This window comes from Kwoniella botswanensis, chromosome 3 (assembly GCF_036426115.1).
Source record: "Kwoniella botswanensis chromosome 3, complete sequence".
Taxonomy (NCBI): Eukaryota; Fungi; Basidiomycota; class Tremellomycetes; order Tremellales; family Cryptococcaceae; genus Kwoniella; species Kwoniella botswanensis.
In genome coordinates this window covers 2,185,030-2,196,128 of record NC_088601.1, presented here as the reverse complement: position 1 = coordinate 2,196,128, position 11,099 = coordinate 2,185,030, and the positions used below count along the sequence as shown (strand labels likewise).

At 49.6% G+C, this 11,099-nt stretch overlaps 3 protein-coding genes across 3 annotated transcripts; 2 read left to right on the top strand and 1 right to left on the bottom strand.

Annotated features, from left to right (window-relative positions):
• Positions 1-1,544: 1,544 nt before the first annotated feature.
• On the top strand, positions 1,545-2,771 carry L199_008708 (uncharacterized protein; the record flags this gene model as incomplete). The annotated part of the gene is made up of 1 exon (XM_064894387.1): positions 1,545-2,771. One exon carries the CDS (start codon positions 1,545-1,547, stop codon positions 2,769-2,771), a length of 1,227 nt encoding a protein of 408 aa, XP_064750459.1.
• Positions 2,772-3,236: 465 nt separating this feature from the next.
• L199_008707 (uncharacterized protein) lies at positions 3,237-4,195 on the top strand (the record flags this gene model as incomplete). Its single annotated transcript, XM_064894386.1, has 2 exons — positions 3,237-3,380; positions 3,455-4,195. 2 exons carry the CDS (start codon positions 3,237-3,239, stop codon positions 4,193-4,195), a joined length of 885 nt encoding a protein of 294 aa, XP_064750458.1.
• A 4,678-nt stretch (positions 4,196-8,873) lies between these two features.
• Positions 8,874-10,723, bottom strand: L199_008706 (uncharacterized protein; the record flags this gene model as incomplete). Its single annotated transcript, XM_064894385.1, has 6 exons — positions 8,874-9,766; positions 9,820-9,945; positions 10,001-10,162; positions 10,211-10,313; positions 10,362-10,420; positions 10,477-10,723. The coding sequence occupies 6 exons, from the start codon at positions 10,721-10,723 to the stop codon at positions 8,874-8,876; spliced, it is 1,590 nt and encodes a 529-aa protein (XP_064750457.1).
• Between the last annotated feature and the right edge of the window lie 376 nt (positions 10,724-11,099).

The following is an 11,099-nucleotide window of genomic DNA, read 5'->3' as shown; positions in this document are numbered from 1 at the left end:
TAACCTCCCCTAACCCCTAACCCCTAACCCCTAACCCCTAACCCCTAACCCCTAACCCCCTAACCCCTAACACACACCCACACGTGGTCCCCGCCACCTATACCTTCATAACTACCTGGCTGATCGCCCGTTTGACTGGGGGTTAATGGGGGGGTTAACCGATGTTTTTGTTCAATCCAGCTCGTTCAGATGTAACAGCTCCAGTCTGCATGAAATATACTTAGTCATCACCTGTCGCAGCTCAGCTGTCCACCATCTTCCAAGCACTATTTCCCCTTGGGGATTTCGCATAATCTCATCACACAGAATCTGTCATTCACTGCTAATTTATCAGATTTAACCCATATCGAGCGAATTTTCAAACCAGCTACCTATCCACAAACCATATGACCCCAGACAACGTAGATCCACTTCATTTGGATTGCATAATACTGATTTGGCAAATTGCTCCACACCCAGCGCGGTTAGAGTAGTGTGGCCCGTACCATCAGATTCCTCTCGAAATTTCGCATCTAACGGTACCCCTCACGGTACCCCTCACTCAAAAAAAAAACTTGCGTCTAGGAATGCCCTTTTTTTCTAACTCCTTGACCGTTGCAGATAGAGTTAAACCGATCCTACCATTAGAATCGCATTGAAATTTCGTTAGGAATGAGTCCCCATACCACTTTTACCATCTGGGTGGCCGACGATGTGATGCCATGCGAGATTGGTCGTATGGTGCGATAGATGATGCGATAACGATGCGACAACGATGTCATACGATGAATCACGATGCGATATTGGTCGTATGGTGCGATAACGATGTCATAACGATGCGATATTGGTCGTAAACGACGCGATATTGGTCGTATGATGCGATACACGATGTCATAACGATGCGATATTGGTCGTATGATGCGATAAACGATGCGATATTGGTCGTATGGTGCGATCAATGGTGTCGTCCATATCGCATCGTCAGAGCAGGTCGATGTCTATATAAGCAGGGGTCGATTTAGGGGTCAGAGGACATTCCCCACCACCCACCGAACGCCCATACACGATTAAATCTAAGTTGACATCATATCGTACCGTACGCTGATTCTGAACCGATAGGAACGCTAAAACCGGTACGCGATCCAACCCCATCGATTTGACAGTGAGTCGCAACGTCCTGTTCAAGCCAAAGCGGAAGACGAGACCGGCACCGGCACCGGCACCATCGCACAGAAAGGTGCTCCGCATGGAGGAATTGAAGAAGAAGATGGACCCGATGGTCCTGACCAAGCTGGGACGGGGATATAGGGCCAAGTAGTATATAGTCTAATGATGCATATGAGGGTTGCGGTGGGCGGCACATGCCGTGCCCATCGGGTCTGGCAGAGCTGTGTATGGTGGAGGGTCATGTCGAAAGCTTGACCGGTAGGTTGTCTTAGGTACCGTATCACATCACAAACCGTAACGCCCCGATTGAATAGGTACAGTACAGACATCGGGTGATACAAACCGTGAGTTTCCCGTCATGTGATCCACCGTCACTCACCATCATCCCTTAGGCAGCCATGTCTCGAGTCCCATCCGTCATCCAAGCGCCCACACCGGCCCATGTCCAGACATACTACTGCACCCACACCAGGTCAAACCGATCAAACATCGAGGCAACTGTGAGACGGCTACTTGGTGACTCGGCTGACCAGCCGCTCCGTCGACTGCCTGAGCATGGCGATTTGGCCATTCCGCGCCCCCATAGATCGGGTGGTCCCAAGTTCTGGGTGGTCAGGATCTCCGGTCAGCTATCACAGGGAGATCAGGATACCATACTTGAAGCCGCCAGGAAAAGTGAGAGCGCTGGGTGTCAAGCTTTCATCAAAGGTACCGAGCGTACCACTGGACTGAGCCCGCATCATCTTGGTGTCTTCTTCCGTGCCTCCGAGATCCATACACCCTGGGTCACCAATGACACACTACAACCACATTCGAACAAACGGGTCGCAGCAGCGAGAAGGCAATGTATGCTGGGACTATGCTTGGCCATAGATGCTGTCGTCAAGGAGAAGGTTCAAGCCAGGCTCGACCAGGTGGATCGTAAGACCTGCCTGGCACATAAAGCCAGCAACGACCGTTTCAGGTCTGCCGTTGACCAAGGAAAGCTCGATCTCCGTGGATTGTCCCCTTCCGACTTTCAAGATGTCCAGGTTGACCATGTAGCCGATTTCTTCCGCTTCGGTCAGCTGGCTACCTGCTCTGCGATCACCCAAGGTCAATCAGAGAAGCTGCACATGGATAACCATGATGACCGTCGTCTATACACCACACTCCTCGTCTTGGGTCGGGAGAACTTAGACTGGGATCACACAGATGGTAGGGGTGATCTCTTGCTTCCCACGTTAGGACTCGCTTTACCCGTCTTTCCCGGTGATGTTGTGTTCTTCCAGCCAGGGCTCCTACCTCATCGAGTGGTGGCTCTCAAGCCAGAAGATGCCAAGAAACGAGTGGTGATCACCATGTTCACCTGCGAGCCTACAACGGATTACTTGGACATGCAAGGAATCATGTTACCCCGTGCTAAGAGGTCCTGGAAGCCGAGGTCAGGGCAGGATACTTGTCCCAAATGTGATAAGACCTACAAGGATCTCCTCGATCACATCAAGAAGAAACACGGTGAGGACAGGTTCACTGCAGAGGAGATGGCAGAGACGGGCTTATGGGTGTGCTCCTGCGGAAAGGTGACAGCTAGTGAGAGAGGGTTATCCTACCACCGTAAACGATACCCCAGTCATCATGTGTAAGCCATAAGCGCTATGTAATTATGTACCAACCATACTATGTATACTCAGTAGTGGTTTCTGTAGGGGTCAGCCGGACAGTATGTACGATCCTTCGTATCCCCAGTAGTGGTTTCTTTAGGGGTCAGACTCAGTAGTGGTTTCTTTAGGGGTCAGCCAGTAAGGGTGTACGATCCTTTGTATACCCAGTAGTGGTTTTTGTAGGGGTCAGCCAGACAGTATGTACGATCCTTCGTATCCCCAGTAGTGGTTTCTTTAGGGGTCAGACTCAGTAGTGGTTTCTTTAGGGGTCAGCCAGTAGTGGTTTTTATAGGGGTCAGACGCGTCTGCTTGTACAATTTGATATGTAACCCCCAATAGGGGTTTCTTTAGTAGTCAGACGCGTCTCTACTTACCATACTTCTTCTACTCAGTAGGGATTTCTTTGATGCGATTCCATTTAGACATTCATATCACATAAGAAATACCATGCCCAGAGGAAAGACGACCAACCCCTCAGGCAGATGCAATAGGTGTGCTGGGATTCTTTATGTCGATCTGGTGGAACACTTCAAGAAGAGACACAAGGGAGATCGATTCACCAAGGATGATATTTCAGACACGGAGGTGGTGGTATGTGCATGTGGGAGATTGGTGTTGAATGCGAGTGGGCTCAACAAACATCAGCTACGGTTCAACTGTCCCAGTTACTCTCCAGCTCAAAGGGCCGCTCGATATCTCAGCAACTCATTGACACCTGCCCCTTCGACAGCATCTCTTTACTCTCCAGCTCAAAGGGCAGCTCCATATCTCAGCAACTCATTGACACCTGCCCTTCGATAGCATCTCTCCTTGAAGCATCCCCTTGGAGATCCACTCTAAAGACCCCCAGTCGTTTCAGCAGTCCGCTCAGCTCGGCGCACTCTGCATCTGGCCATGTCCCACCAGCTAACTCCACGTCATCCCCTCTGAGTTCAGTCGTGGGAACGCCCAGTCTGAGTCCTGCAAGTACCCGTCGGTCATCTCAGTCTCTGTCACCCAACGGTCTGTCCATCAACCACTTGCAGATCAACAGCTCACCACTCACTCCCACCCGTAGGTCCTCCTCCAGAGTTACCAATCCCGTCCTCTATGTATACGATGAGGCGGATGATGACGTATTCAGTCATGGTCAGGAGACGGAAGTGTATGAAGAGGACGGGGCTGGTAAAGAAGTAGAAGAAGATGACGACGACGAGGAGGAGGAGGAGGAGGAGGAGGAAGAGATCGAGGATGAGGCTTATTGGGAGAGAAAGCGGGCCAAGGAGATCGAGGATGCAGCCCAGGATGGGGATGACAGACCATGGTCCGATGAAGAGAATGAAGAGGAACGATCAGTGATGAGTGACGATGGATCATATCAATGGCAGCCAGAAGAAGATGAATCGGACCAAGGGGGATGGATATAGATCCCCAGGAGTCTGATGGACGGGATGGTCAAGGGATAATGGAAGATGGTGCGGGCAGAGATGACGGTGGTGAGGACATAGACGATGACCTTTGGGACTTACTGGGAGGGGATGAGGATGGAGAAGAACGAGGGAGCATACGTGCTAGTACGGAACAAGATGTCACGGGAGAACAAGAGGGTGTGGATGTACGGGATAGAGGGTGGAGCCCTCCAGTATTAGAAGATGTGGGGGTGGAATGGCTCGAGTCGTTTGTCCCAGAGTTACCTTTCATGGGAGGATTCAAGAAGCTGGTGGAACATCAGGAGGAAGGGAACGACTGGCTGGACGAGTTGGAGAGGAAACCTACCGATGTGGACCGATGGGAACTGTCAATCTCACCAGAGGAATACTTGAACAGGTTTGAAAGCTCGCTGGCCGATGTCCAGATCGTCAACCGGGCACCTACAAGGAGGCTTGAAACGTCCCACGGTCCAGACTTCAGCCAGTACATGTATCTCGCTCAAGCCACCCACCAGTTATGGGTCCATCCTCGACATAGAGACGTTTTCATTGAAGAAGCCGACAAGTACCAAGCCATCCAAAAAGGTCGATTCCGTGAGCAAGCCAGTCTGGGCAGGGCTCATCTCCCGACCAGTGTTTTTGTTCACTGCCTCATTGCTTCCGGATGCAGTGTCATACGGCTCAAGGCATATGGTCAGAAGATGCCCATCACAGATCGCTTCCTCAGCTCGGAACCAGCTCAGGTCGATCACAAGTATGCGAAATACAACAAATGGGACATTGGGGTCAACTTTGGATCTCCTTACATCTGGCTGTTTGCTTCGGCCACAGGCAGACACAATGGCTTCCGTCACTATCGGACCATGTTGCCGGGGTCGATGGACTATGGTACGGTCAGCATCAAAGCCACCCACAAACGGCGCAAGTTCAAGCTCAAAATCTACCCAAGGATCGTCCATGTCATCAAGTCGTTCGACTCTCACCTGCAAGGGAGCATTCCCAAGACCATGTACGGGGTCAGGAATCAAGTCGAGAAGGCGTCAAGGATGATACACAACCTTTCCAGCAAGGACGACAGAGGTCTCGGAGGGTTCCGGATAGAGGTCAGTGTGACGGCACCCGGCTTGAAAGAAGCCCGCCGTCTGGTGGAAGCGACTCCATTCCTTGATCCTTCCTACTGGCTCGGTCAAGGAGAAGGTCCTCACTGCAAACATCACCTGGATGCCAAGCTGGTCACCCGAGAGGCTTTCCTCAGTAATGCCAACTGGGTATACGAGCAAGCTCAGATCAGAAGCGTGTTTCAAGGAGCCGCATCCAACGTACCTACTCCACAGCAAAGACAGATCCTGGTCGACATCTTGAATTCTCTCGGCTGGAATTCAGATCATGGCTCACCCACCAAGTCGCTGTCAACCGATGCCTGGTGGATGGGTGGTGAGGAGGTAGTTCCGACCTGCTTCAGCTTGCTGTCTGACAAGTATCGGACTGATGAACAGTTGGATGGTCTGTTTGGATTGGTGAAACGCATCATGCCCAATGGTCGATTCCCCTGTCAGAGAGATCCCGATGGACCTGGTCATGGATATCATAGGAACAGCGCTCATCCTTTCAGGATCGCCTGCGGTAAGAAGGGATGCCGCCATAAGCTGAATGGGGTGAAGATGCTGAGGTGGTTGACAGAATTGGTCTCGGCCGAGGTCTTGGGGATATCAGACTTGGGAATCCAGCAGGGGGCCGTGGGAGGTGACGAGGGTATGGAAGATGAGGATAGGACAGGACTTGGTGGTGAGTCGCTTGATCTATGCACGGTAAGCGATAAGCTGACTTGTGGTTTGGGTCAGACGAGACGCGTCAAACAGGTGAGCCGTACGCTCAGTGAGGGTTTCTGTAGGGGTCAACCTGGGTCAGAAATTTGATCCCGGCTTAGGAGGTCGGAAGGTCGAGTGAGTGAAAATAAATTCTCATTTGTCACTCGCGGCACCTATGCATGATCTGACTTGAGATTCTGAATCGGCAGCTCGTTCTGTATTGGGAATATCTTGAACAACTTGAAGAATGCATGCATGGGCGATTTGAAAAAAGTTTTTCACCAAGTCGGATTTGATCCCGGCTTAGGGGGTCGGACTGTCTTGTGAGTGAAAATAAATTCTCATTCGTCACACATCGCAGCTATGCACAATCTGACTTCAGATCCTGGTTCAGCAGCCGATTCTGTACTGGTAATGTCTTAGAGACTTGGAAGAATACATGCATGCGCGAAACGGAAAATGTTTTTCACTCTTCCTCGATTTGATCCCGGCTTGGGGGGTCAGACCGAGCTGTGAGTGAAAATAATTTCTCATTTGTCACACACCGATGCTATCGTCCTGCAACTGGTATATCCTGGCTCACACACTCCTCCTCTACCAGGTGATATATGTCATGAAGCATGCATGTGTGCGTGGCCGATGTAATCTTTTTTTTTTTCAGACCCAAATTTGATCCCGGCTTGGGGGGTCGCTCCCGTGCCGACCCAGAATATTTTCTCAATCACGCTACACATCACGTAGAGACCTCAGATCAATTTTCCCAGCATCCTAGACGTCCCCTCTACCATCTGGGACGATAATATGCATGCACGAAATTCGGCCCAAAATCGGCACCCCTCAGAGAATCGGTATGTAACCCCCAAGGTCGAAATGATCGGACCGGATATCGACGACCAAATTGACGAGATCGTCGAGGCGTTAAAGGCGGAACTAGGCGAATAGAAAACGAAATAGGGGCGCAACCCCCAACAAAAAAAGCGAAGAGGCGAAAACTAAAAACGACAAAAAAAGAACCAAAAGGTTCAACCCTTTTAGAATCCGTCGCGTCTCCGTCACTTGCCGCCGGCGCAACATACGAAATGGATATGCACAACAACTAACCGTAGGAATTCAGATCAAGCTCCATGCATGCATAGCTACAGTCCATACCTTTCCAATGGTACAGCTCTTGTTGCGATACATGCAGATTTGAGCGATACCCACGAGGTAATCGAGCTTCATGTAACCCCTATGATAATGAAAGCCTTGAAGAATTGAATGTGACCATCATGTACTCCGGACTTATTCCGAGATCATTCTACATATATGCATAGTTTCTAGCGACAGCAGCGCACCATGCGCACCACGGCCCCCGAGTATACCAAAGTGACATCCAGCTAAAGTTGCCAATCTGGCTCATCGCAATGGCAACTGGGTCTCTCCTTATCCGGACTTCATAGAGCGGAAAAAGGAAGGGCTGATTGGCATACTTTCACAACGCTTTCGGATGAGTAGGAAGCCACTACCACCGAATCGCTTCTGTTTTCTTTGCCATGCGGTAGTGATTCATCTATAATACTTGTTCCCTTTCTACATTGGGACAATTGCGCATGACAGGATCTTACGCAATGAAGTGACTGGACGGAAGCCGTTGACGCATGGTTTCCGAGAAAGGGGGGCGCTAAGTCGCACAGACTATCTGAGCTCTTTTGAAAATAGACAGAGGAAACATCTGCGCTCAGGGACCCGTTGGGATGACCTGAAACTACCTTTGAAGGACGAAATTTCTCATAGATTCGCAAAGTCACATCCAATCATCAATATGCTCGGAATCGCTAGTGTGGCATCTGGCAGTCTATGCGAAGGACAATCAGTATCATGTTCTGACACAACGGGCCACATCGCACGGACTGCATGCATTTTCAGTGGTCTATTGTATATCTCTTCCTTCAAGAATTATGTACACTTCTTGGATCCGAAGCTGATATGAGACCAAGTTAGAATATAGAGTCCATTGCTACAAGGTAGGTTGGCTCATAATCAACATAATTAAGATTTCAAGAAACCCGACCCTCATCGAATCCAGCTGTTTTACTGGATTTGCCATCACAGAACCGCTTCTTCATGCGCAATCACAACTCGCACCAGCCGTCAACCATACATAGTCAACCGTACACGCATTCTTCGAAGGGAATTTGCCCACGTACTTGACTATTTTCACGGGTTGATTCCCGTTGAATTGAGGACACAGCGCGAGAAACCTAGGTGTCGATTATACAATCACTCCTGTCATGGTTGAATAAATGAGCTTAAGTTAAGTCTGTACTCAAGTTTATCCTGTTGTCACCTCGCCGTAATTCCCACGTAAGCTCGAAGGTGTGACAGCGGAGGAGCCGTATCGACGTCGATAAACAGACCGACTTCCTTGGCTTGTCACTTCAGTTAATGTCACTCTATTAGCCATCAAGTCGGAATTATCTCGTCGATCTCTCAAGACATCTGGTGAATCGACGCTTGACACATTCCAAAAAGGTCTTAGGCTATCGCATGACAAGCACAGAAAACTTCTAGATATCCATCTCTAGTACCAGGGGCTTTATAACAAGTCTGTAACAGAAACTTGCGCTGATCAAATAGCATACGCCTTTTCTTTGCGATGGGCGACCTGAATAAGTAATAGGGAGTCGATACGTAACAGTTCTATCTCATACCTTGTATACCTTGCAGGTTGCGCAGAACACATAAATTGCAATTTAGAGTTCACTATCTCCGATCAGTGGGTCCAGACTCACATCTTAAAAAAACCATACATAGAGGTCAATACGAGATGATCTACCGAAGAACCCACCCATTAGACGAATAACTCATGAGACTAATCCAACCCTACTTTATACGTGTTCCTCCTCCAAGACCCGTTCCGCATCATCCTTATGATTTTGGACCCGTCTGGCTTGTTCGTGGTGTGTGTCATCTTCGTATAAAAATGCCAACTCTTCAATTGTCTTCCCATAAGTCTCAGGGAACAGGAAGAAGATGAATACAATTTCAAATGCGATGAAAACGCAGTATGAACACAGGTACTTCCACCCAGCATTCTTCATTCCAATGGGGTTGACGAAAGTGTTGAGGAAAAGGGCGGCTCGAGAGAACCACTGGAAGACGGAAGCACCTCGAGTTCTGATCTGATAAGGAAAGAGCTCGGGTAGGTAGGCGTAAGATAAAGCGTTGAAAGCCATATTGTAGCAAGGTTGATAGATGAAGATAAGTGCGATGACCAGGCCAGACCACGATTTGCTCCCCGTCGCCGAATAACGCGCCGAAGCAGCTGTCCAGATGACGAAGACGGTCAGGATTGATAAGGTGCAGGTGAGATACACCTTTCGTCGGGGGAACCTGGTAGAGAAGAAGGCGATCGTGAAAGCCGTTATGGCGCCCCACAGCGTGATTGACAGATTGATGGCTTGCTTGGTAAGAGAATCGGTGATACCCACGTTGACCAAGATTGGAGAAAGGTAGTAACTGATCAAGCCATTTCCAGACCACTGAGTCGCCAGACCGAGGAAAGCGGCGATCAGAGCACGACGTCGATTACCCCGTGTAGCAATAAGGGCCCCCCAGCTTTGCTTAGCGAGCTCTTTCTCCAAAGCAAGGGTCTGCTTGATCTGTGAAAACTCCGCTCGGGCAAATTCAGAGTGCTCGTCACCTTCTGCATGGTATTTGACGAGGATGGCTAGCGCATCGCTGTCTCGGTTTTTTGAGATCAGCCATCGGGGTGACTCAGCTAAATTGTTTGGTCAGTCAAGTCCGTGTTTTATGTACATCATTCCTACTCACGAATCAACTGAATGAAGGTCAATGTGACGATGGCTGGGAGGATCTGAAAGACACTCGGGATCCGCCAAGCCCAATGGGATTTCATGCGGAAGGTTGCGATTGTGATGATGGCGGCGAGCGAAGAACCTGCGACATAGTCGTATCAGCTAATCATCTGGTATGAACGACTCTTCAGACTCACCAGTGAAGAAGAATGCATTGAACAGCGAACCCAGCCTCGCTCGTTCCTTAGGATGGGCAAGTTCACTAATCAAGTTGGATGCACCAACGATGGCCGGCGTGATCCCAATACCAATGATGGCTCTTGAAGCCATGAACATGCCTCGATTTTGAGAAGCGGTCTCTACGGTCGAGTCAGCTGAGGTCCATCACAACAGCCGAAAGCACCTACGGAGGGAAGCCCCGATACAGATGACCAGACAGCCCAATTGAGTGGTGAACTTTCGACCAAATCGATCGGCGATATAAGGAACAAAAGGCACTGAGAGTATAGCCTGGGATGATCATCAGCTCATGATACCCAGTGTCAACACAACACTCACACCCAAAGCATACATTGATCCGATAAGTCCCAAAATCGTGCCTGTAGGATTGTGGAAATCTAGACTCATATTGTCAGCGACTGCATTCGCCATTTCGGCCATCGAATACACTGACATGTATTCCACAAAGGTACAGATTGAAGACCGTTTGTGACTGATGCATCATATCCGGAAGTGGTCTCCACGCAGAGCACGCTGCCTATGAAGAGAAGGTATAGCCGTCGAAGATTCGGTTTCTTGTACCAAGGCACTCGATCTTGGGCGGCAAGAGACGACACAACAGTGTCATAGTCGACACCTTCGGCGGAATATTCGATTTGCTGTTGCTGTTGCTCTTTTTCGTCCTCAATCGCGTTCGACATTTTAGAAGAGATACTTGATGATTGGGTGAAAGAGACGGAGAACAGTCTGATCAATTTATATTAATCGAAAGCAGTCAAGCCCAGCTGAGACCAACTCGGCCCCGGATCCACATTCACGGTAAAAGGGGCTCCGTGCAATGAACCCTGTGTCAAGCAGCGCTTCTAATCACCGGAAGACGCCGGAGGCGCATGAACAGAGAGTACGTGATATCCCTGTGATATCATTGGTCTGTGTTGTTTTAGCAGCACATGACATTTTGCATTTTGTGTTCAAAGAAGAAGCTCTCCGCTTACTAAAAGCCGACCAAACCCGGGTTAGATGAGCGCTTACGGTGAGCTGAAAGGCAACCTAAGTGGTGGCTTTGAGCAGATCGCC